Source organism: Sciurus vulgaris (genome assembly GCF_902686455.1).
Source record: "Sciurus vulgaris genome assembly, chromosome: 6".
Taxonomy (NCBI): domain Eukaryota; kingdom Metazoa; phylum Chordata; class Mammalia; order Rodentia; family Sciuridae; genus Sciurus; species Sciurus vulgaris.
The window spans coordinates 18,089,239-18,116,432 of NC_136466.1; the positions used below are offsets into that span (position 1 = coordinate 18,089,239).

The following is a 27,194-nucleotide window of genomic DNA, read 5'->3' on the forward strand; positions in this document are numbered from 1 at the left end:
TGAATGGTGAATGTAATACTTATGTGGTAGAAGGAACATTGCAGATATGAATAAGAATCTGGAGATGAGGAGATTATCCTGGATTATATGGATAGGCTCCATGTAATTACAAGAGTCCATACAAGTGGGAGGTGGGAGGGCAGAGCTAGAGATATGATGAAGGAAACATTTGAGTGACACAATTGCTTGCTTTGAATTTGGAAGGGAGGCTTTAGCTGAGGAAAGCAGAGACCTATAGGACATGGAAAGAGCAAAGGAGAGGTCCAGGAGAAATACATCCATGCTTGCATCCTGACTCTATCCAGTGAGACTTCCAAACTTCAGATATGATCATTTGTATTGGTCTAAGGCAAAATATTCATGGAACTTTAATACAACAGCCATAGGAAAGCAACTCAGGTGATGATGGCTTTCCTGTATTGCTAGATATGTGGTATTGGTGGACCTTAACTTGATCTCCATCTTTGTGAGTAATCCCTTCATTCATTGTTCTTTAGTTATTTCCTGAAATGTACCATCTGATTTCTGCCAGGATTCTAATATGCATATACATTTTCATAGAGCAAAGCCCATATTTAGGGATGAATCTATGGTAGTTGTAGTTTCTGACAAAGACATTCACTGTAGCATTATTTATAACAACAAAAATAAGAAATAAAGCAGATTTTTAGAAGCAAGGGACTGGTTACCTAAATTATGGTAAAGCTGCATAATATAATAATAGATTTCAGGGACATGTTTATGTTACATAAATTCATACACACATGCATAATTTTGTGAAAAATTAGTCTACAAATCAGGTATGTCCATATCTATATCTATACTTGAATATATATATCTATTTTATCTGTTTAAATAAATATGTAGAGAAGAAGAAACAAGGATAAGTGATGGTTAACTCTTGCTCATGGGATTAAAAATAATATTTCTTCCTTGAACTTTTTCACATTTTATAACTTTTCCACAATTTTTCGTAGTAATCAGAAAGGAAACATTGAAAGAGTGATAAGACCTCTTCAAATATGATGGAATGTTTTGCGTTATATAAGAAACACTTTTTTTAATTTTACTCAACAGTTAAAATAATACTCTCTCCCACCTAAAGCTCTTATGTGAAGCCCCATTATAGTTACTCGTATTCTTATTGTATTCTTGTTTGTCTTTTCTCATACTACAAATATTTCAAAGCAAAGAGTGACTGAAATTGTTCTCTTCCTGCATCTACAGTGCCTTATTTGGGGCCTGTGGTATCTGTTTACTGAAAGCTTTCTATTGAATTAAATTTATCATTGCATAATCAAAATTTCTTTGATAAAAGACTTAACTGCAGACCGATATTACTTACAAGTAACAGGGAAAAAAAATCATGGGATACATTTATTCAGCAGAGAGGTAGAAGATAAACAGCCTTATTTAAAATGCAAATGGATAGTGAATTATTTATATCATATTCTTGTCACAGCATTGTTCATTTAAAATTTGTTTACTAAGAGGATCGTATAAATGTTAAATACTCAGATGAGATAAACATTAGGAGTAGTCTACTCAAAAATCACATCAAATATTGAAAAAGAAAAAATAAAATAGCATATTGTGGTCCAGTAAAACCAGAAAAACTTCATGGACACGGTAGAATCTCTAATTAGAGACTGTGGTGTCTGTTAGTTAGAGAAAGAGATTCTAGGAATATGATATTTTTTTGGAGAAGACTCAGAAGAACTCTTAGGTTGTTCCCCTTCGACCCATTTGACCCAAATCCAAGATGACAAAGCATAGAGATAGCAGTTTTTTGCATAATCCCTAAAGAGCACATCATTTGGTCAATTTAAGTGGAACTTCATCACCTACAAATGCTGGTGTGACTAATAGAATAATATTGAGACCAAAAAAGGAATGAGGACAATAAATATGCACTCAGCTAAGGATAAGATAAGGTACTGAGTTAGATGACAGGCAAAACCTGAGTAAAAACTACGTGTCTACATATGTCGAAAGCGAGAAATAGGTATTTAAATTAGATGCAGGAAACCACAAGGAGGAAGTGACTGGCCTTCCTCTGAAGGTTAGATTTGTTCTACTACCAAAGAGTTATATTACTTTATTCTTTGGAGAATTTCAAAGGATTTTTAACACTGTTGCTGACACAGGAATAATCAACTCCTTATATTTTTAAGTTTCAGAAGTGAAATTCTTTGGGGTTATTTGAGCCTTAAAAATAACTAATCTGATGTGGAAGATTTTTTTTTTTTTTTTCCCCAACAAGATGTCAGGATTTCCAACTTACACAGTTTAAAATAAGGATTGCAAGGCAAATCTTCCTTTAAAATGAAATGTCATGATGCATTGTCACCTTAAGACTCATCTGTGGCCACTGCTTCATTCTTTCAGTAGGATTGATTCACTGGGAGTGGAGGGAGCAAAGCACTGATTGGTGCATGGGTGATATTGAAAGGCAGAGAGCATTTGAGTATTTGTCAAGTGTTACGGTACAGGGTGGCATTATTACACCCAATTTATAGCTACGAAAACAAATTCCTAAAGGCTGATTTTGGGATTCCAACTCGGCTTAATACCAGAGTCCATATTCTCAACCACATCAAAAGTCTCAAGATGAGAGTCTGAGCTTTACTCACTGAATGGCATTTCCACCTTCCTCCTTCATCCTATGCTGGAAATGTGCCTTAAATCTTCTGAAGGCAACAGAATCACCATGTGAAAATGTCATCACCAGCTCATAGTTAGATCTCACTGAAAGTAAATTGGGAGAAATGAGACAACAGTCCAACCAGATGAACGGGATGCTACCATGGATTAGAATGCAGCATTTTTATTGTAAAAGTCCACGTTAGGCAATTCCCTTTGTGAAAAGGCTTTCAATTACAGAGACAGGGCGCAGCTGATAATTAAGAATTAGATTATATAGAGTATATATTCATATTGCCAATACTATGCACACATTGGAAAGCTAGCGTTTTTGTGTGTCCCCATTACAGAACACGTTTCAAGTTGACAATAATAACATGTTTCTCACCATTGAAATTTGCCAACAACTCTCCCAAAGAGTCAACATTTAATATCTTGACAATTTAAAACAAGAAAATAATTCATCCTATTTACATTTGTTTGAGGTTAAATATGAGAGCACTGATATATTAAAGTTTGTAAAATTGGCAGCTAAGTGTATTTCAAGATTCATCCAGATGACTTTACATAGTTTTATATCACAAAGTCTCTCTCTCTTTTCTATTCTTTTTAGATTATCTATAAAGTTACACTAGCTATTATTAAATTCTGACTTAGAGCAATGATTGCCATAAAGAAGAACCAACAAAGGGTGCTATTTTAGAAAAATAAGGACTCAGGTAAGTATATAAATATGAGACTCAACTCATCATATTTGAAGTCTGGGACATTCACTTCATTTGATTACACTATAGTCTCATGGGGCCACAGTCATAGGCTCGGTGACCTCCATGTGAACCATTCAATTGTTCATTTGTTTTTTAATTTAATCTTCAGTATACTGTTTTCATAGAGCATAGAATACTACATTCTGTATGACAGTCAGGTATGAATCTTGCTTATGCCTCTCATAAATTTACCAGCAAAATTTTCAAGGGGTCAGAACTGACTCACACCCAAACCTGGAAAAATAATATAACAAGCTCTGTACCCTCTTAGTCATATCTGTACACAAATATAGAACATAGATACTATTTTAAAAGGAGTGCAGACTTTACCTGGAACAAATTTTTGAAGATGAACATAATAACCAAAGATCTTTGGATCCTCGGGTTATGTCTACAAAATCAAGCATCACTTGACAATGCCAACGTGAATAGATGAATCACTCGTTCCGGGGCAGCACGGAGAGATTCACCAGAAATTTATGAAGGCAACTCGTCTCAAACCATATTTATTAAGCACTGACTATGTGCTGATACTATGCAAGGTGCTGAGGACCCAAAGATGAAATGACAAGGATTCTGCCCACAAGGCACTAACAGTCACTAGAAGCAGATCTTGAGATGGAGAGTAAGTCTGCTATGATCTATCATCCTAAAAGGAAGAAAAAGTAGCGGCAAGCACATATGATTACTTTATAGCCTACTTGTGAAATTGGGCATATTTAGAGTTGGCAAATGTCAATTATTCAGCCTATATTTTACTTAAAGTGTTTTGTAATATGCCATACAAGAAATAAAAATAAACTGAATCTTCATGCACGAGGGAGAAGGCAATGGAAATTCCTCCCTCCAATTCTAAACCCAAATCCTTATAATTACATTCATGATTCTTTTATAGCTCAAAGACACAAAATAAAGGACAATACTATATGATGATAACTTCAATCCATTTATTTTGGCTCTAAAGAGATGCATGCATTAAACTTGAAGCATTCTACATTACTGAAATATTTACATCATTGTACATGTGATGTGGAGGAAATTTTCTTCCTATCATGGGATGAAGGAATAAGAGACTTCTAGTCTAGGCTTGTGAATATTCTCAAATGAGGGAGTTCATTGTGTTCCTTGTGTCCAAATTTACCACAACTTGCCCCCGAGTGAACTTAGGATACAGTTTTGGACCTTCGTATCTAACTGTTTTATGAATCACGTAAGGACTCCACCAATTTAATCAGGCAGAGCTTTCACTATTTAATTGCTAGAGATGAAAAATATCTTGCTTGGTTTCAATGCTCTTGCTCTAATTTTACTTTGCCTTGCAGGTATGAAACACATTAAACATTAAAGTTTAAATCATACTAACCAAAGGAGAGTTGGGCACAAACAATATGACATTATACAATTTACCAGGTTAAGACATAGAAACAAATTCGGGTCATTATCAACCACACAGGGGATTTTTGAAGTGGACTTAGAAGGGACATCTTATTTCCATGAGATTCAGTGAATAACATCCAGATCAATAAAACCCACACCTCCTCACAGGTAAAGGTAGGAGACCCAATAAACGAGATTGAACAAGCAGAAAGCGGTGGGGAAGAAGATGCGAGCATAGGAGTCCATCTTGGCAATGCGGATGTGTATTCTCCCATGTCTCCAGGCCCCTGTGCGGCAATCTTCAAAGCAGCAGAAGAAGCTGGCACAGTCCTTGCCGTCCAAACATTCGTACCCATACTCCTCATCCCTCTCTTGAAGGTGCGTGGCATTGTTCATTTGAATGGTGGCTGACCTTGGGCGGATGTCAATGGTAGGGGCCTGAGACAAGGGTAGGGAAGGAGAGGAATCCGAGTTAGTAGTTATGCTTGAGAAATCCTAGATGATTTTTCCATAATGTCACCAATGTGATGATGAATCTGAAAATGGGTACTCAGGAAATTGCTATGACATCATGATCTACAATGGTAAAATTGAACTTAGAAAGAGAGCACATTTGCATATTTCAAATTTTGAGCTTAAGCAGTGCAGCTGAAAATAATATCATCAAGCTAATAGCTAGAGCAAGAATATTGAACACCAAAAGAACTCAAATTTGAAGATTTAAATCAAACTACATGGAATCTTATTCTAATAATTATTAGATATGAGGTTGGTTACATGAAGGCATTTAATGGTACTACATGTGAGTGAAACAGAGAAATAAAAATGCATCTATTTGGAAATCAAATTTTGTGTCATGCTTACTTATAGGCAAATACGGTACCTCATTATATTGAACAAGTATATTAAATGATGTTAATAGAAAATGCTAACATATATGTGAAAATAGATGTTTCCTGATTTTATACCACAAAGGGATAGCTTAAGTTTTTAGAGCACTTTGTCTGACCTTCACCAATTTGAAGCTTAAAAATAACAGTAATATTGACCTACATCTGAATGAAACTTTCAATAAAGAATGTAACTACCTGTTAAATTTTTTTAGCATCTGAGGAGGAACTAGTACCAAATAACCACATGCTAATCTAACCTTTGCTGCTGGACCAATAATAAAATTGCTGAAAAACTGAAGGATTTATTTAATGTTAATCTGGCAAACTTGGCTTTATAATAATATAAATTTATATTAGTTATAATAATATAAATAATGTGTCTAAATCAGATATTAGAGTTGAATAGAAATGTTCATTGCAATATTTCTCAGAGCCAACAACTCTGATAATTAATTACTGTAGAAGAAAAGTATGGATGTTTAAATTCAGCCTTTTAAAGGAAGTATTCTTTAAAAATTTGCAAGTATAGTTCAGACGAATAGAGATTGACTTTACAAAACAACATTTTAGATTCCATTCTTAAAATTAGTATTTACAGAGTTAAATTTTACTTCTAAAAGGGTACATATGTGGTAAAGTTAGCTAGTAGAATTGGATCCCATGTTCATCTGAGGAGAGAGGATCAGTTTTGGTTTCGATGTGTAAAGAGACCTTCTTTACCTATGACATCTCTCATAGGCCTGATAACTTTTGAGCTTTGTATAAGATCAAACCTATGAGAGCTAGTGTATAGTTGTAGAATCAACTCTAGAAATCTCTAGATCTCCCTTCATCTCAAACAGGTTATTTCTAGTAGAATGCTTAAATTTCTCTTTATAACAACATAAATAAAACACCATGGAAGCGTTAATAGTTAAATTTAGCAGTGGCATGCAGTGAATTTCCATTCCAAAAACATTATACCTTGAAGGAAAACATCCGAAGAAGCTTTGGGTTTGTAGACAGAAAAGAGAATAGCATTTTTTTTTTTTTTTTAATAAAAAGAAGGAAAAGGGAAAAGAAAAAAAAAGAGAGAGACAAAATAAGATAAATTAAAAATACATTTTGAAAACATAGTAAGTAAAATAAACTGAAATTATAAACACAGAGGAATCTTCTGAGCTTGGGATAAAGTGTATGCCTAAAGTTGGAAAACAGAATTTTGTGATACTAATGAAATTTTCAATAAATTAGTCCACAGTTATCTGACTGCAAATCCAGTGTTGTTCACCTATGAGGAAACTCTATTATCTGGATTTCTCATATGGAAATACTACCGATTTATTTTCTCACTGTCATCAAGGAGACCTGATGTTAGTGTTGAGTCCTGATACAATAAGCCAAGGGTATATTAAACAGGAAGATGAAATTTTAGCAGCTCATTCACCATTGAGGCTTTTTCTAGCTTTGATAAATTAACAAATTTGTTTAGAGGGGGAAGTGAATTAAATCACCTGGTTGTTTTCACTTTCTTGGATTTTTTAATTCCTCTTCCTCTCTATGTTCTTTATTTCTTCTGCTATTTCCAAGACCCTGGTTAAAGGAATTCATCTGTGTCTAACTCAGCAACAAAATTCACTCTGCAGTGACACAGCAGATAGAGAAGGCCAAAGAACTTCTAAAGGGCTCTTCAGAATTCATCGGAGAGCCAGCCCTCACATACTTGTGACGCTGGCAGGTAATAATGCTGAGTGTCAATAGAGCCATCCTCTTAGGGAAGAATGAAATGGAGAGTGAAGGAGGGGGAACAAACAAAAACCAAACAACACAACACAATGAGAAAATTAAAACCAGGAGAGAAAAAATGGAAAAATAGAGAGAAGCAAAACAGCTAGGGAAGGAAGGACTGCATAAAGCATAATAAACATTTTGGAAATTAAAAATAAACAATTCCTTTTTGCTAATCATCTAGAATAATGTTGATTCCTTCTTTACCTACTACACAGTCTCATGGTCAAATAAACATGAACATTTTTTGAAATTCACCTGGCTTTTGAAGATGCATCAAGATATTACCTATAATCAGTCAGATCCCCTTATAATTCAGTTCCCAAAGTCCATGAGTCAAATAGCTAGCCACTGTCATGGCCCTCGAGGCCCTGAGAGCAGAAGACCAGGAAAGACTGTAAGTCCAGGAGGGCAGGGCCATTACCCTCATCTTCTCTTGGAAGAGAATGGACCTTAACTTTGATGCAAGCTCCTATAAGTCAGATACTGTCCTCAAGTGGGAAAATGGGTTACCCACCCATAACGAAGCATACTAACACCCACAATAAAAGAAAATTGCTTTAGGCATTTATAATTTTGCCTTATCTTCTGTTTAAATTTTAGCACAAGTAGAAGTCATCCAACCTGTATCCAAATCACATCAACACTGAAAGAAATTCAGGCTGGTAACTGCATAGACCATTAACGGTAACTTTCATGACCAGCTGCGAACAAATGTATTTTCATGCAATTTTTGGTAATGTTTTTATATTTTGTTTGTTTGCCTCCATTACCACATTTATTCCTCACAGCAGCCCCAGAAGGCATTCATTTTGAATAATATTAAATTTATCTTATATATGAGAAAAAGAAAAAAATGGAGGATAAATAACTTGTCCACGCAATCATGAACCGTTTGTTTTAAAAACAAAGAGATGCATGTTAAGTATGCAATCAGTAGATGTCCTCAACTGGCAGTGTTCATATGCATGCTCATGTGCACAGACACACGTGCTCGCGTGCGCGCACACACACACACACACACACACATTATTTGCAAAAGCATCGTGAACCTTGAAACTTCAAAAACCTGTGACTTCTTAGTGGAACGCCTTGAATGAAAGTTTTAACAGAAAACACCAGTGATTTTAAAATATTAGAGTAAGTTGGGCATAAACATAAAAACCAATGAAACCTAGAGTAGTAGCAATTAGTAAATGGATAGATTACTCAGAAATGGCTTTAATCCTCACAAAATGAAGAAATCAAGTAGTTACATTTGCATAAGGATTCTAAGAGAATCAGGGCTCTCTCAAGTAACTAATTGCCATAAAATGAATCTATTTATGGTCTGGTCAACAATCACTCATTCTGTTTTCATCTTGAAGCCCAAAGTGCTGAACCTTGACTTGCAGAAAAGCTAACAAAACCAAACTAAGACAAAACCAGGTAAACTTTCTGTATAAACATTTCTATGGTCCCAAGAAGAAATGATACATACAGGATTTTTCTTCTTTTTGTCTTTGTCCTTGCTTGGTTTCCTATTGCTGACAAAATAATGCAGGGTGCCATACTCCACCAACGCAGAGAAAACAAAGATGAAGCAAACAGACACAAAGAGATCCATTGCTGTGACATAGGAGACCTTGGGGAGAGATTTTCGGGCAATGGTGCTGAGGGTGGTCATTGTCAGGACAGTCGTGATACCTAAAAAGAGGCACAATAGAATTGATGGTGTGATAGCATCAGTACTTTGAGTTACTAAGTCACCATGGAGACTAATCTTGGTGTGTGACTTATGATAGGCAGATTTAATGGTGAGAAAGGAGACATACTGAACTTAATGCACTCTCTCCATGAATATTATTATATGTCCACTATGCATCAGTTATTGTGACAAACATTGAATATATACTGGGACATCTTCCAAGCAAACTAGCCCATTCCAATAGTTGTTTCATGACAGGGAACAAAATTAAGACAACCTGCTGCAAAGCAGGAAAAGGTGACAGGTTCCTCCATAAAACCTGTGTTGTGTGTGGAAAAGTCAATGGGGATTCAGCATTCAAGTTGTTTCTAGCTCTTGCTCTAGAACTTAGTTACCCATCTTAACCATCTGGGCTTTGATTTCCCCATCATTTGAAATAGTTACTTGAAAGTCCACCTTAAATTTCATCATTGTAGAATTCTAAGTCTACATTTCCGGTAGTGACCGAAAGTGTCTTTTTAGGTGTTTCTGAAATAGTAGCTCCATGACTTTACCATCTTCAGTTTTGTGATACTTCTCATGGGGGAAGAAAACCCCCAAAGATTCCATTATTTAATGATAGCAGATGACAATTATCGCTGACCAAGGAAAGAAAATAGGAAAGATCAAGTTTTGGAAGAAGAGAAGAGTGATCAAGGAAACTATGGCTATAAATGTCTACAGTTTATACAGTACTACATTCCTCCTTTACCATTTGACATATTCTGTGACAACAGATCTCTCTTGATAATCATTGTAACCCCATTGTAGAGCATAGTGCTGGGATTCAATAAAACCTATTGAAGGAAAATGTGAAATAAGGTGTCAATGGATAATATATATGTGAAAGACTCAAGAGGCTCATCCTACATTTGAGAATCGTAATCCAAATTCACATGTAGGAGATAGTCAAACTTCAGTGGCAAGGCACTATGTCAAGTATTTTATATATTATCAAAGAAAATCTTCCTAATTTCCCTGTGATGTGTCCTATAACTGTCACCTTTTTATTAATAACTGAAAACCACCAAGCATGGAAGAATAAACACTTGTCCAGGCTAGTAAGTTGTAGAGATGAGATAGAAACCTGAGCAGCCTGACTTTAATATGTGAATGATAAACTGCATGAAGCATCAGAGAGTTGGGAGCTTATGTAGATTCCTGATTGAGGAAGAATTACAGGCCTGAGGGTCTTTCGTGCTGTTGTGGAGGAATCTTAGGAAAGTTTAAGTTTTTCATCTACCAACAGAGGATGGAAGGTAGGGAAGGAGTACGAAATTTCATGAGGCTTTTGCGAAGATTAAATTAAATAATGTGCACATAACATACTATAGTTTGGATCTGCAAAATGTCCCCCAAAGGTCCAGGTGCTTGAATCCTCAGCTTTGCCCAATTGGAAGATGGTAGAACCGTTAGTAGATGGTATGCAGGAGAATGAAGTTAGGTCACTGGGGATGTGCCCCCAAAGGGCATATTGTACCTCTGCCCTTTCTGGTCTCTGTCATTGGTTCCTGGCTCTCATGAGGTGAGCAGGCCACCTCTGCTATGCACTCCTACCAGGGTATGCTGTGTTACCACAAACCCAGAGCAACGGGGACTAAAAATGAACCTTTCCTATTCTGAAGTTGCTTTATCTTGGGTATTTGATACTGTGTTAGAAAACTTATCAACACGGAGTGCCAATATTTCATAAAGTCTCAGTAAATGTTAGGTATTGGCATCTTTTATTTTAGAGAAGGAAGATCTAATTTTTAGACTAAAAACATACTTTAATTGGGTTATCTATGCATTAATCCAAGTTGAAATGCTTGATTACACCCAATTACAGCTCCTCAATTTTGTGGAAAACTTAAAAATTAAATTGGAGCCTTGACCTTCATTTCATGATCAGGTCTCGAGCCATATTTGACCTGTGACAAGTGAAAATCTTAGTATTTATGGTAGATGCCCCAGAGAAGTTCATTTTAGAAAATCTTGTGTGTGATAGTTTAAGCAAAGCTGTTCTGATATGCAAATTAAACACTGATCTGGCATATGTGGAAGATATTATTTAGGCAACATAGAAGTTGATCACAGCCATATAATGTGTAATTTGAAGAATCACTATATGATATTTTTAGGGAGCTACCTGGAGCCACAGGAAAGAAAATGGCTATGACATCAAGAAGGAGAAGTGACGACATGGTGGGTTTCCCGGATTCAGTAACCAATAATAAGACAGCTTTCTAAAACTAGTTTTGCTAAACAAAGACCTTAAACTTTTCTTACTGGAGGTAAGTGAAAAATATCCATAGCTTTTTACCAAGTCCTCCAGTCTTGGCATGAAGTAAGCTTCTCAGGAAGGTTAGCTCAGCTCAGATTACTTTGTTAAAAAATACCAGTGGGCATTTTACTTTTTTGGTGCATCATCACTGAAACACAATCGAACCTCATCAGCTACCCCTGTATAGCTACAGTCACGTGTTCTAAGCTCCAGAATGACCAATGCCTGTGTTCTGGTGGTCTCGGCACAGAAAATAGCACATGTGTCTGAGCAATGTGGGCATATTTATCTCACTCAGCAAACAACTTGGCTTTGACTGTTCTCTGGCAATAAGGTTAAAGTTAGCAGGTGTTCATGTTCATCTCATTTAACTCTTGATTATGAACACTGGGAAAGATAATGGAACTCAATGAATTCTAGAGCAATGTTCTAAAAGGTGACTGCACATTAAAATTAACTGAATATTTTTTTAATCCTAAGCCCAGACCATGCCCTTGACAATGTAAATAAGCCTATTTTGGGAGTGAAAGACTCTTATTTTAAAAAGTGCTCCTAGTTACATAAATATGTAATTGAATTTAAGAGGCACTGATCTAGATGAGTGAGACAGCAAAGTTAAAAGAGCCATATTGGCTCAGGCTGGCTTCCCACCTTTACCACAACCAGCCTTTAGCACAGCCCCACACCCAGAACAAATCAACATTCACTTGGCCAAGGTGCATATCTATTACCTATTGGCTGTGTAACTTTATATAAACTGTTTAACTTGCAACACTTTACTTCCTTAACTCTAAAGTCTTTGTGATAGTTTGTGTTATCATTGCAACTTCTATTTGTAATCGTTACAGAGTAGAGAAGTTATAGGGACCATACTGAATGTGCTTGATCTATTCATAAATGATCAAGAAAGAGAAGTGTGCATCTGTTTCTTGCTCAGGAATCGGTTCCTCATTTCTTAACTCACTCACCTGCAACCTTTCTGCTAACATGCCAATGAACACATTTCATGGGTAGTTGAAATGAGTTGACTAAGAGGTGATAAAAGTGATTTTGACCAATAAGAGTCCAGGCTTCAAGAGGAGAAAGTGACTGAAATATTTTCCTCAAAATATTTTTGAGAAGAGGGTAGATTGGAATATATCAATGTATTTGTCCCATCAATTCATTGAAATATGCATTACTTGAATGGTCATTGAGGTAACAGCTATGTGCCAGGCAGTGTACTGGAGATACACAAGACATGTACATTCTGATTTGCTGTGACATATAAACATTTCACACAACACCTTCTACTCAGTGACAAGTAACATATTAGGCTCAGTGTATTTTGGGTATGTGTCAGCATGAAGCATTAGACAAGATATTTGAATTGTTGAATAGGATTTGTAACAAAAAGTACTGCATATAACAGGAAAAAATCAAAATAACTTCATTTGGAAACAGATGGGAAACTAAATTAGGTTTGGAAGAGGACAGATATGCAAATGATGTCTCTTTTCCCATAATCACTTCTGCCCTCAGTTTAATAACCTAGTACAGATCATTTTGTCAGAAACAACTACTTAGTAGCTACCATTTCTGAGCCTTCACTCTGTTCAGTGTGCTGTGCATAGAGTACCTTATATAACCCAAATAGAGTCTGCAAATTAAGAACCAGAAAGGTTGCATGTTTTACAAGTGAGAAAACTGATTTAGAGAGATTGAAGGGCATTCCAAGGTCATACAGTATGTATGACTGGAAGTTCAGATTTGACTTCAAAACCTCAATTCTTAACTATACATGATGACACTTCTCTAGCCAGGGAGCTGACAGAGGCTGTGGTTCTAGGTTTCACATAGCTGATGAGAGGGGATTGTGGTTTCATAACGACATTTCCCTTGCTTTCTATTTAGTTAAGGCTTTAAAGTTTCATTCATGGACCTAGACTCCGGGGTCCTGTGTTCCTGTGGTTTTGATTTAGTCTACCTACTACTTCTTCCCCAGGTGAGGAAAGAGACATGGAGAATCTAAGATAAATATCATCATATGTAATAGTTGGAGAAAACTTCAAATAATCTTAAAATTGGTCTTTTGTTCGTTATGTCACAGGTAAGTGTGTTTTTAAAAAAAATAATCTGTTGGATGGATCTTCTATAAAGTGCCAGTTACTTCCAATATCAATTCAATAAATTGTAAAATAAACACTATTTTTAAAACTGGAACTACAGAAGACATTCACATTCTGATTTGCAATTGACATGTAGCATGTCATGCAACACCTACTCAGCAACAAGTAATAGTCCTAACATATTAGTCTCAGTGTATTTTGGGTATATGTCAGCATGAATTATTTAATTATTATGTAATTATTAAATACAATTATTTAAAATAATTGTACATAAGCCCTTTTTAAAATGTGCTAGTTTTCTTACAGATGAAATAAATGAACTTCTATATAACTGCAGGGTGAATTTTGAGCAAATAAACTTAGAAGAGGAAAGAAAAATTGCTTATGCTGTGAATTTGTCTTGGCACACCACAATGCAAAGAAACATATCTCACCTAAAGAGGTTCTGGCTGGAACAGCATCCTTGTTGATCCAGAAGGACACCCAGGATAGGACCACAATAAGTGTGCAGGGTATGTAGGTCTGTATGGTGAAATACCCCATTCTTCTGCTCAGATCAAAGTAGACAGTCATGACCACGTAGTCCCCTGGAGTAGAATAGAGACAGTAGTGCACAACCCATATCAAAAGCTGGGGAATATTTAAATATAAGCAGGTTATTGAACTATCCTGCACACACCTTTAAATGGAGAGTTTTATACCAGGGCTATGTTAAACACTCTCTTCTAAACACTTGGCTTAAAAAAAAATGCAATGGGAAATGAATTCTGATTCTTTTGGAAATAATGTTAACTACTAGGTGGAAAAAAATCATTTTAAGAGCATCGATCATATTTTCTTCTTTTAGATGTTTCTTGGTTTTTAATCTTTTCATACTTGACACACTATACATAAGATTTTTGTTTGGTAGGGATATTGTTTTCATGCTTTGCCTATCTTACCTAAAATATGGTACATTCTAAGTTTTGTCAGCATTTCCTGCCTTTCTTAGACTTTTATCTACACACACCAGAGAGGACTATCTTGGTGCTTGACAATAACAAATGAATATGTTACTCAGAATTTATAGCCCAATTCTTATGATGAGATTCTTTTCTCATATTTTTACTGAATCATATGATTTTTTATCATATAAATTATTTTAACTTGCAATTGTTCATTTACTTACAAGGTGAATTTTGAATACGTCTTTTTCCTATTGGATGGTACTTGCTTAAGTTCATTAAAAGTGCTTATTTTAGTTCACCATTGCACTGTACTGGGCATCTTGCTTGATGAATAAACAAATGAATGGCTGCATTTGTAAATTTAAAATACAAAGAAAAAATTCAAAAAGTATAACATAAAACATTTGGGTTAAAATGGAATTTATATAAATAACCCAGTAAGTATACTGCTTAGAGGTACTAAGGAATTAAGGAATAACCATATAGCTATGCATAAGAATAACTTACTGTAAAACAATTTGAAGTGTTTAACTTTGTTACATCATGATATACATGTTTTTGTTAAAATTCCATGTCTATCATTTTGTATCATTCCATGTAAAGTTTTAAAACATTTTAATTTTCAAAATTACAGAACATAAAATGGCATTACATCTCAGTTACAGTATATTTATATTTTCTATATATTGTCAGAGAATGTTGGTTTCCCAAAAACCATAATTGTGCTCATGACATGAGAGAAAAACATGAGACCACTTTTCAAATGTTGCTCTTTTTGTTCTTTAATAAAATATACTTTGTCCTAAAATACATAGATAATCAAATCCAAATCATTTGTCTGGGCCTAACTATTTGGCATTGTGCCTATATTGATTTAATCTGAAATGAGATACCCTAAGAAGCCTGACTTTGTGGGGTGTCACTCTCCAGTCCAGTTCTTTGACACTTTCAGTTTTACCTGCTTTTCTTGAGAACTGATGAGACAGAAAGTCCGTAAGCCCCTCCTCAAAACTCTCCCACACCCTGCAATGCTTCCTTGGTGGCACTTTGAATATCCTTTAGCACTGCCTTTCCGTAGATTTTTATCTCTCTACTTGTTAAAGCTAAACCTGGTTGATGCAGGGATCACAAATTGGTGCAGAGTGGGGCATTAGGCTTCCTGAGGGACATCTGTACCCTCTCAATGATCTCTGAGTAGAAACTCTTTAGTACAAGTCTTTGTGCCTCAAGGCTTGAAAATAGAAATATTTTTTTTATTAACGATAAGTAGATTTTAGCTAACTCCTTAAGATTATGCTTTTCTGAGTTAATTTTTTTGGTATAAAATTAAAGTTACAGCATTTCATAAATTAGTTTAGTCTCTCCTTTTGTCCTAACTTCAAGTAGAATAGACACAGGGTATGATTGAGGAGTAAAAACATTTTATTTGAGATGGCCTCTATAAAGTCCATCTTTCTCTTTCTCATTTCTTTGATCAGAATACTGAAAGAAAATGCAAGACCTCTTATTCTTATATGGAAAATACAAAGAAAGAGAGGTTTTTGTTTGTTCATTTGTTTTGTTTTGGTTTGTTTTTTTAATATCATCCATGAGTATTTTTTTTTTTTTTTGCTATTTTTCCATATCCTTGAGTTTCCCCACATTTTAAATGTTTAAATTAAAAATTGTAAATTGTAATATTTTAAGTAAAACCTCCCAAGTTTAGTAGCTTCTTTCCTCTTTATCATGTACGTGAATGAGAATCTGTACTTCCATGTTAATGATCTGTCTCTTTAAAGGTGAACTTTAATCTTGCCCAACATTAGCAAGATAATTATCTCAATTCAATTCTCCAGCTGCCTTTAGGTCAGAGTCTAAACTTCCATAGTGTACTTATCTGTGAATTTCTATTATAGGGAAGAGCTTCTGAGCACCTTTCATCTTTACCAGAAAATCTAAAGCTTTTCTACCAATGGATTATGGATTCAAACTTGGGAACAAGTCATTTAAAAGCAAAGCAGTTTCAGAGTGACAGCCTGATGCCTGTCTTATCTTCAAGGCCATGGTGCTTTTTGTATTCTTAAAAACTCTAGGGCTGAGGAGCCTATCAAATCAAATCCCCTTAAAGTGCCGCATCAGTGATTTCCCCAAACCAGAAAGGTTTAAATACCCACCAAATCAAAGGTGGTTATTTCAAACACTTCAAATTTATTCTTCCCATTGATTTATCCTAACATTTGATTTTTAAATTTATAGCTTTAATAAATTAGTTCCATCCCTACTTTGGTCCAAACTTGGAATGTACAGGAATAGGCTATGTTTGAGCCAAGGAGGCAGCACTCAAAATAACAGCCGTGACTGTCCATCCATCTCTTTCCTTATTTTTTTATTTTTATTTTTTTTTATTGTAAACAAATGGTGTACAACTTGTTTCTCTGTTTGTACATGAAGTAGAGGCATACCATTCGTGTAATCATGCATTTACATAGGGTATTTACTTATTTTTTACAAGCTTCTTATATTTAGTTTTATGAAGCAACCATCAATGTCAGCAAAATATGAGACTCCAATTACTTTTTCAGCTGTAGTATTAAAAAAATCATATCAGCCTGAGCCAGGAGCAGTGGTGCATGCACGCCTAATCCCAGTGACTTGGGAAGCTGAGGCAGGAAGATCGTGAGTTTGAAGTCAGCCTCAGCAACTTAGTGAGGCCCTAAGCAGCTTGGTGAGAACCTGTCTCAAAATGAACACTGAAAAGGTCTGGGGATATGGCTCAGTGATTAAGCGTACCAGAGGTCATTCCCTCTCCAGTACCACAGAAGGAAGAAGAAGAAAAAAAAAAAACCTAAATAATGTGAAAGCATTAAAATTCAGAACTTAGTAGGGTGTTTAACGTCTTTCATACATGAAACCATCTCTTAAAAATGTAATGATTTCATGGGAGATAATTCTTTGTCTCCATTAAAACCTGAAACAATAAAAAATTATTTTCTAGTTACATTAATAGGACCTATTATGTGCAGACACTGGGCTGAATGTCCTAATTAGTTTGTCATGAAAATGAAAAAAAAAAAAAATGAAAAGCCTAAGATATACCTTCACTTTGTTCTTCTTCTATCATTCTTAGTCTATTAAAAATTATTGATTAGAGCATATCGTATTCTGCTAGATTAACTTTAAATGATGTCATAATCTATATTCCTTTTTTTAGTTTCTTCTTTTAAGTCAATGAATATTTTTAAGCACTGTTATGCATACAGTGCTCTATTAGGTGATATGGAGATTAAGATCTGGGGATCTCACAAGTGATTCTAAACTAAACAGGGAAATGGGAACATGATTGTTGTCTCTCTCCAACCCAGATAGAGATGTGAGATATGCATCAAATCTATTCATCATTCTTCATTAGACATCTGAATCTGAGTCATAATTCTGGGCAGTTGATTTTGACCACAAGCAAGTGATAAATTTCGTTGGATTTTCATTTGAAGAAGTCATTTTCTCAAATTAGATTTATACCTCAACCTAGCACACAAAATAAATTTAAAGTGGATCAGAGATCCAAATTTATGAGCAAATATAAATACCACATAAGGAAAATATAAAATATGTTTATAATCTTTACGTATGAAAGGTTTTATCAAGCATAATGTAAAATATTAAAGTATGAAAATGTTTACTGTGTAAAACTCAGAAATTATGTTTCATGAAGAATTCTATACCTGGTTTTAAAAGGCAAAATGCAACACTTAAATAAAATATTACAAAATAAAAAGAAAAAAAAGCAAAGACTCCTATCACTGATTCATAAATAGTTCCCATTATTCACCAAGAAAAGACATCTAAATTTTTAACTAAGCTGAAATAAAAAGTGGAGAATTCATGGGTACTAAATGTATGAAAATATTTTTAACTTCAATAGTGATCAGTGAATTGCAGAATAAAATAATGATACTTCATTTTAACCTGTCAGAGTGAGGGAAAAAATAAACTGACCAGCGAAGACCTGCCCCAACATGTGAACAAAGGGCAGAGCTACATATGTAGTCGGGGTTAGGGGTGGGCTGGACAGAGATGCAAACACTTTGAAAGGTACTCAAAGTATTTATTTATAAAACATATTTTACTCTTAAATTTCTGCAAGTATCTTAAATACAGTACGAAAATTAAAAAAATAAATAAATAAACTTTTTCAATATTGCCTTTCATTTGGTCCCAAGGTTTTCTCCAGATCAGTTGCCTCGAAGTTTGAGGCGAATTCCCAGGCCATGGGCACAATCCCAGGCGCTGAGTTGGAGAGATCTAGAGCATGATGAGGGAGGAAAGGCTTCCACATTAATCAGCTACTTACTTCTCTGTGTGTTGCTTCCAAGCAGTTGTGGCATCTGTCACCTGCCCACCTTTCCCGGCGGTGGTTTAGCCTCTCACTAACTGTTCTGGAATACACGCAGTGTTCTCTAGCTTCTGAGAGGTCAAGGGAGGGAAACAGAGATCTATATTGTAGCCTCGCCTGTCAAAGAGTCCTCAGGCTTAAAAAGCCATGCCAGCTTATCAGCCCTACATCATGGCACCAGAGCTCCAATAAAACAAACAGATGTTAATTGATCTTACGCACCACCACTGAAGTTTCTGGCAAGCAGGTTTCTGAAAGTTTTAATTAAATGTCAACCTTGACAAAATTTAACCAGGTCCATTTTCCTCTTCAAAAAAGCCACTCCATATGCTGGCTTCTAGGTTGTCTATAATCTGAATCTAACCTATGTCTTTCTGTTCTGTTATGCCCTTCATGTTCTCTAAACCCTAGCCAGAGGAAATTAAATATTTGCATTTCATGCTTCTGTGACTCTTCTGCCTCTGTTCTTCCTGATGTCAGCTCTTTCCCAGATTCCTCGAAAATTTTACACCCTTTTCCCATTTCAAGCTTCTGGCCATCCACACCAAAATCACCAGCACCACCACGTGCACAAATTTCACAGTGTGTCTAGGTCTGTGCTGTGTAAAATGATAGCTGTCTGAAATAAAAGTTAAAATTAAATAAAATTTAAAACTTCAGCTCCTCAGTTGTATAAACCCGATTTCAAGGCCTTAATACTACAGGTGCCTAGCGACTGGTGTATAATCTGTATTGGGCAGTGTGGAGCAGTTCAACTGGACTGCACTGGACTCAACTCTTCCTTTTAGAATATGTGTTTGTTCTGCACCTTCCCTTCACATTTCTCGTTATAAATCTACACTGCTTCACACATCTGGTACTGCTTCTTACATCTGGGACGCAGTAGCTCAAGGATGGAGATAAGGAGGTGGGAAAAAAAATAGTGCTCGCTACCCACACTGAACCATTACAGCCTTATCCCTCACCATTCATAATGTTCCCAGCTTATTTCCCGCCCACCTGATTTACATTCTGCCTCCCCAAGGAAGTACTTTTCTTTCTTTTGTTCTACTTTGTCATATATTGCTCCCAACTTCTAGAATGTTCTCTGCCACTCTGGTCATGTCATACACATATACAAACCTCTTATCCTTTCAATTATTGCCCATTGATATCAGACGCTGAAATTCCTTAACTTGGCCTGTAACCTGTCATATGGTTTTTCCTTTGACTACATCTTCACCTTCATTTTGACTAGTGTTTCTTTGCTGTTTGGAGTTCTTGCAGTTCCTTAAAAGCCCCCACCTGACTCTACTACTTCTTGTCTTAGGGTCTTTTCATATGCCGATACCTCTGACTGCAATTCTAATATTTTTATCTTTATAGAACGCATACCTTTCATGCTTTAAATATCAATTCATTGATACCAGCATCCAAAAAGTCATTACTGGATCCAATGTCTTCAGTAAGATCTCACAGTAAGATATCAATCAGTAAAATCATAATCTAGAGTACGTGATTGGTGTGACTCCTGGATTACACTCTGGATTATAATCCTATAATCCAGAGCTCCTCTAGGAAATAGCTGTACTATTTTTTTTTAATATTCTCAGCATCTAGTTATATAGAAGGAATAACAAATTCCTATAATGAATAATGCTTTATCTCAGAATGTCATGATGAAAATCCTGGGTAAACTATACAACATCATTAAGACCAAGGCAGAAATCAACATGAGGTTTTAAAATATTAAATTTTCATTTTATAAGTTACTGAATTTGGAAGTATTCTTTTTTCTAGATATGTTGCTTAACCCAATCCCTTGACATGCCAATGTAAGATCACAACTGCTGTTAGCAATATTAACTCTTTGCCATAAAGAAAATAAGCGAGGGAAACCAACCTTATCAGGTTGCATGATACTTAGCAATGCATTCATTGGTGATTCGGTTTCTCTGCCTCGAGAAGGGGCTTGACTGCTGCACAGGCCCTTCGCAGTCTCCACGTTAAGTCTAATGGGTTTGTTTCCATTTTAAAAAAAATTCACTGATTTTATTTCATCTGTTCTTCAAGTTCAAATGTTGAAGAACAAAACAAAAGAGCAATTGGGAAAAATATAATGAAAAATAAAAATTGTCACTAATGTAAAAGTTAAGCAATGTGAATAGGTTTCCGCTTGCATGGGAGAGACTCCAGGAGGCTCTGTGACAACCCACTGCAGTGCTGGTTTCTCCTGGAGGCAAGGTGAGAGGGGAGTAATCTGTTTCTTGCACACTGAGGTAGGGTAGTCTTAATCTCCTAACAACTGCATTCCCTGAAGAAGGGGAAAGCATTGAGTTGTTAGCAGCCAATGCACAAGTATCCAGGGAAGGGATGCATTAGCTCTAGGATGGAGATAAGGTGGTGGGACAAAAATACTGTCCACTACAAGGGCTGTCACATCAGATGAGCTAGGTTCAAAATTCCTAGTCCTGTCACTAACTGGCTGAGTGATTTTAGGCGACTTCTTTAACTCACCCAACCTCAACATCCTTATTTGTAAAATAGGGATAGTAATAGAATCCACCTGGTAGGGTTATTGTTAACATACACAGAATTCATATATCAACTGGGCTTGGTGCACCTGCTAGCATGTAGTATAAGACTCATTATTCAATTGTTACAAAGTAGGGTAATCCATTAAGCACCATTCTGTTCCTTAATAATCATAGAAGAAATGTTATCAAACATGCAGCAGAGAACCAGAGCTTGAAAGGAGCTTAGAATTGGTCTATACCAAGCAATTTTGTCCCCTTGAAGATTAAGCAATTAAGTCTCATCAAAGAAGTACACTTCACCCAAGAGAGAGTTTCCTATAAGCAGGCCCAAGTCTCCTGCTTCACAAACCCACACACTTTCTATAGAAAACAGTCTCTTCATTTTGAACCAGGGGATAGTACTATGGAGATAAAGATGAGGAGAAAGAGAAAAGCAGTAATTGTTGAGTGCAGTTAATACAGAAAGCTGATTTGAATAACTGGAGTCCCCAACTTCAAAACAAATATTGCCTTCATACTCTTGAACCTTATGTAGCAGCACACAGTACCCTTAGGAGGCTGAGAACTCATCTGGAAAACCAGCCTGGCAGAATCAACAACTGTGAAGTTTTCCTCTTGAAGAATAGCTTTGGATGCAAGGAAAACCAAATTTTGCAAATTCTTTAGAGTGTGCTTGTTCTGTAGGTTCACACAATGAGGGATTCACTAATAACATTTTTTTTTTGCACTCCTCTGCTAGACAATTCTCTTTATTAATCAGTGTAGTAGTAGCTTTGCTTTCTCAGCCTCCAATAAAGCCACTACAGATGCCTTGCCCAGTGTGGTCTTTCATAGTGCAATTCATTATTCTGAATCTACCATCACATTTCAAAAATGCAGCAAGAAACTGAATTAATTCACCTTGGGATCTATATGAATAAAACAACTCTGAGAAATCAGAAACTCTATATACAAATGAATATATTTTCCTCTCTAATCCACCAAAAGTGAATGCAATTTCCCAGCATAATTAAGTCTCACTCCTGCAAACATCTGACTAGATATTAAAACATGTATTACATAAGTGCATTATGGTTCCCAGGAGCAGATTTAGTGCCAGGATTTAAATACAAAGTGTAGTGATAACGGAGGATAAGAATAACAAGGTACCTGGACATTTAACAAGTCATTTAAATTCTCCCAAAAAAATAGTGAGAAGAATATTACTGCTAAGATTGTTATGCAAACCACATTTGGTAATGGTAAGGAAAGTGTTGTATACTCTGTAAGGCATAACATATACATAAGGTATTACATACAGCTTCCTAAAGACAATTGTTTTGCAAAATAATTTCTATAACATTGGTAGGTAAGATTCCTGTTGAGGGATATGAGTTTTTAACCTTTGTTAAAAGACTACCTGCAATTATCAAAGGTACAAGGAAAGCAACTAAGCTTGTTCTTGTTTATACCAATTTCATTGTATCTGGGAATACCATTAATACACTCCCAGTTTAGTAGAGCTCACAATTTTGTAAAATTATACTCTTTTGTTCAGTTCAGACTCTGAAGTGCAGATTAATTATGTATCAACATGGTTTCGTAGTCAAAGTTAACAAAATATTCTTTAATATATAGTTAGTCTTTGTGTAGAATATTATGTGGCAAGAACAGATCTAATTTACCTCTTTCAGAAGTCCCCTTTCTGTACAAATTTTAGAATATGAATTCATGTTTCACTCCTAGTTCTTAGGGTACTCAGACAATATTTTGAGCAGTTTAGAAGAGAGATGTCAACAAGAAGCATGTGCAATAGCATGGGTATTTCTGCTAACTTTGGGAAGAAAATAAGTCTCTAATACACAAAATGGGATGTAAAGAGGTATCAGGGAAGATTGGCAAAGTTCCAAGAAAGAGCGAATCATTCACTTCTATCAACTATACACAGCTGGGTAAGTTGAATCAGAGGAAGAAATTTGTGCACATTTGAGTTCAGGATTATCATTAATTGGTCAGAGTTTGCAATTCCAGAACCACAGAGTAGGGGGTCAATATATGATACTTGCAAGCTGGTCTAACAGATTGCACTTCACTGAGCAAATGAGTAGAAACCATATCTGTGACCTAAGGAAAGGACCATGGTTCCCAGTGGAAGACAGTTGTAGAAAACAGCCTTCAGTCATGGGCAGCCACACTTCTGTCTGCTCCAAAGATGAAAGTCTATTTTCTGCAAGAGCCTTTTGGCACCCATCACTTTGAAGAAACAGGAAAGTATTGATAGTAAGATCTGAGTTCTTGTCCCAAATTTGCCAGGATCTAATTTGTGATGTTATGGGGTTATTTTAACTAACCAATCTGGGTCTCAGTTACCTTTTTATGTAAAACAGAGATGATGAAAGTCCACCAAAGCATCCTCACAGACTTATTGCAATGATTAATATTTCTTGTAATCACCACTATGTTGAATCCCTTGTTTCCTAAGACTCTATTACTACATGTCTCCCCAGCCCTATACTTGACTGTTATTAGACACATTTCAATGATTAGTATGGAAAGTTTTCATATTTGTGTTAATATTAAGGAAAATATTAAATCAAACTTCATTCTAAATCCTAGGCTTAATCATTATTTTCCATAATTGGAGAAAGATAAAAGATGCAACAGGGGTAAAAAGGCAGCAAAATATCAGGGACATTTGAATTATGAAATATGGGTTATAATTTTAACCTGTTGCCTTATAGATTTGAAAATAAGCATCTGTTAATTCTTATTTTATATGAATCTAATCTTTATACATGTTTTTCATCATTTAAAAATTATTATTTTTTTATAACATTTGTTCCTTTTTCAGCTCAAAGCTTGCATTATTCTGCATTTAGTATTTCTGGTAATGTTTGAAAGCACCTATGCTTTAAGACACTCACTAAGCCCCTGGTACCACAGTTCACTAGGACTTGCGGTGGCACATCCTCCTCTCAGGAGTCCTTCATTTCCTCCTGACCTAGTAAATAGAAATGCCCACCTTTTTAGAAGTATTAGAAAGAAACTATTCCACTATAACTCCTCCAACTTTATGTATTTCATGTTATCTGACTGGTAAAATGAGACACTTGGCTGCTGTGTTGTTTCCTTACTGGATGCATCTGGTATCTTCCTTCTATCTTCTGTTTGGTAAGTTCTCTTAAGAAAAGAACTAATGTTTAGAAGTTGTTTTCATGGTCTCAATCGATCCCTACTTTGAGTATTCAGTAGGTACCACCTGTTATTCTAAGCAAGTGTGCAAATTGCTCACACCAGGCTCTTTCCTGGTTGTTGGTTAATGCCAAATATCAGGCTTGGAGGAAAAATGTTAAGAATTCAAGCTATATTCAAAATCTAATCCTAATACTACCACTAATAATGATTTGAATGCTATCTGTCCAGTTGATGACTATGTTACAAAAATGTTTCCAAAATCTGGAGAGAAAGATAGAAATGATTATATCACTAAACCTAGAAAATTTTTTTCTGGAGAAATAAGCATGGTATTAGAATTTTTATTTTTTTTATTTTTCATGTTTTCACCCTCTCTCTCAATGAACCTGGTGTAACTTTGCATTTGAAGCCAGACTTGATTACTCTAACCCAGGCCCTGACATTTTCTTAAAGAAAAGGCTCCTTGGAGATTGTGCAACCTAATGTTATCAGAATACCATGCTTTCTGAAATGGCTTTGAAAAGAGCTGGAAAAAAAAAAAAAAAAAAAAGAATGTTCAAATTCAGGCAACTGCAGGCACTGGTTGCAAAAGGTCAAATAACAAAATGTTCCCTGAGATGTCAAATCACTCCTGGGGATACTTTGCAAAATTACAAGCTTAAAAACTTGGCCTTACTTGCTCTTTATTCCTAAGCACTCAATTTTTAAGTCCTTTCCCCTACCCCATGGAATTCTTTCACTCAGGAACTTTGGTGTTTTATGATAGCCAAGGATATTTTTAAGATAACTACTAAAAATCATTGCTTGCTTTATATATATATATATATATATATATATATATATATATATATGAAAATATATACTTAAATATAATTAAACTCTGATCATTATGCCATGATACGCAGATTTACAAAGCTCAACTTCTCTAAATAAGGAGACTTTATATTTTGGTGGGGGAAACAGTAAATTCAAAATTAGAAGAATTAGAAGGTTCTAATTCCTATTTGAGTCTGACATTGTGTGATTTTTGGATAAATAGAACTTCTAGTTTTCTTCTTCTTTATTCTCTATAAAATATAAGAACTTAAGTTGGATGATGTGTCTAGAGGAAATAGTATATAAATGTTAAATATGATTTTAGTACCTAATAATTTTATAGCATTTTTATTTAAATCTACATATTTGAAGCATATTTCACATGTCATGGTTGAAGCAAACATCACCAATGACTGTTATCTAAAAGTTATTTCTAAAAAATAAAGTAATATGCATTTGATGAAAAATGAAAAATCAGTTTTTTCTTCATTGGATCTTCATTTGTCCTAGAACATCAGGCAAGGTTTGGTCTGAGGTCTCCCACTTGGAAAACTGGAGATGATAGTTGTCCTTACCTCTTACAACTGTGATGATAATTAAATAAAATGATTCCTGCAGAGTGTTTAGAAAGGGATTGAGCTATAGTAGGTGTTCAACAAATATTACTGAATGTTATTACTTATTTTTTCCTTTTTCTTATGCTTTCAAATAACTCAGGGTTTTTTGATCTTGAGACTCAAGTTGGAATCAATTAGAGCTGTTCATTTGGGTTTGAATTCACAGTATCTTCATATTCTTTTTAAAAATTTTACTGGAATTATATTCATACCTTTTAAAATCGTACTAATAGTCTTCCCTTTTTATTTTTATTTGTTCTAATTAATTATACATGACAATAGAATGCATTTTGACACATCATACATAAATGGAGCATAACTTCTCATTCTTCTGGTTGAACATGATGTAGAGTTACACTGGTCATGTAATCATGCAGGCACATAGGGTAATAATGTCTGATTCATTCTATTGTCTTTATAGTCTTATATACCATGAGGCAGGTCATTTAGGAAGTTAAAACTTCAGCCTGATTCCTTCCTCTTCCAGTTGTAAACCTGATGATGCTATTGATACACATCTGTCAGGAGCTCCTCTCTAGCATTGCAACGTCCAGTTGCAGTGAAACAAAAGAAAACCAAACTACCCACCCTGTTCCACTGAGAAGACTCCATTCCAGACACAAAACTCTGTGAGGGCCACAGCCCAGACTGTGTTGTGGGTCAGAGTAGGTCACTGTTTCCAGACCGAAGAGTCCACCATGAAGTCTTTGCTGTAACTCGATTATGAAATTAAGCAACATACTATGGAGACTGGGAAAAGCATGAAGCCACATGCATTTTCAGATTACATGTTAATTTCAGAACTCTAGCTTGTCTTGTTTTTTTTCGATTTACATGTCAAAGAATAAATTCAAGTGCAACCTGCCACTTGGAGTGGTGTGTCTTTTGCACTTTCTAAAATGCAGAGCTGAACGGGGTTTGGCACCAAGCTTCCTCTGTCCATAGAGAAAGTTTGGAGCAGAAAAGGCCTCTGGGAACAATTGGTCTGAAAGAAGGGTCATATGTGTCATGGTGTGTAGGCAACTGTCCTGTATGTATCTTTTGCTGTTGCAGAATTCATACAGGAGATTATTAAAGCCCTCCAAATCCACTCTTTTTTGTGTTGGCACTTACTATGTTTTCACAGATGGCATTCTGTGTCTAATCAGCATCAAGAACAATGGCACAATGCTCTGCTACCAAAATGAAACTGTCTCTGGCTTCATTAC

General features: G+C 35.5%; 1 protein-coding gene across 2 annotated transcripts in view; it reads right to left on the minus strand.

Moving 5' to 3' along the window:
* Positions 1-2,792: 2,792 nt before the first annotated feature.
* Positions 2,793-27,194, minus strand: part of GABRG2 (gamma-aminobutyric acid type A receptor subunit gamma2) — an 84,695-nt gene continuing 60,293 nt past the window's right edge. Inside the window, exons 7-10 of one of the 2 annotated variants that reach the window (XM_079144598.1) lie at positions 13,979-14,131; positions 8,928-9,133; positions 6,644-6,667; positions 2,793-5,225 (exon numbers count right to left, since the gene is read on the minus strand). In XM_079144598.1, coding sequence (XP_079000724.1) covers positions 4,950-5,225; positions 6,644-6,667; positions 8,928-9,133; positions 13,979-14,131 — 659 coding nt within the window. In that variant the 3' untranslated portion in view covers positions 2,793-4,949. The remainder of the gene's footprint in view (positions 5,226-6,643; positions 6,668-8,927; positions 9,134-13,978; positions 14,132-27,194) is intronic. The other variant, XM_079144599.1, reaches the window with a different exon arrangement.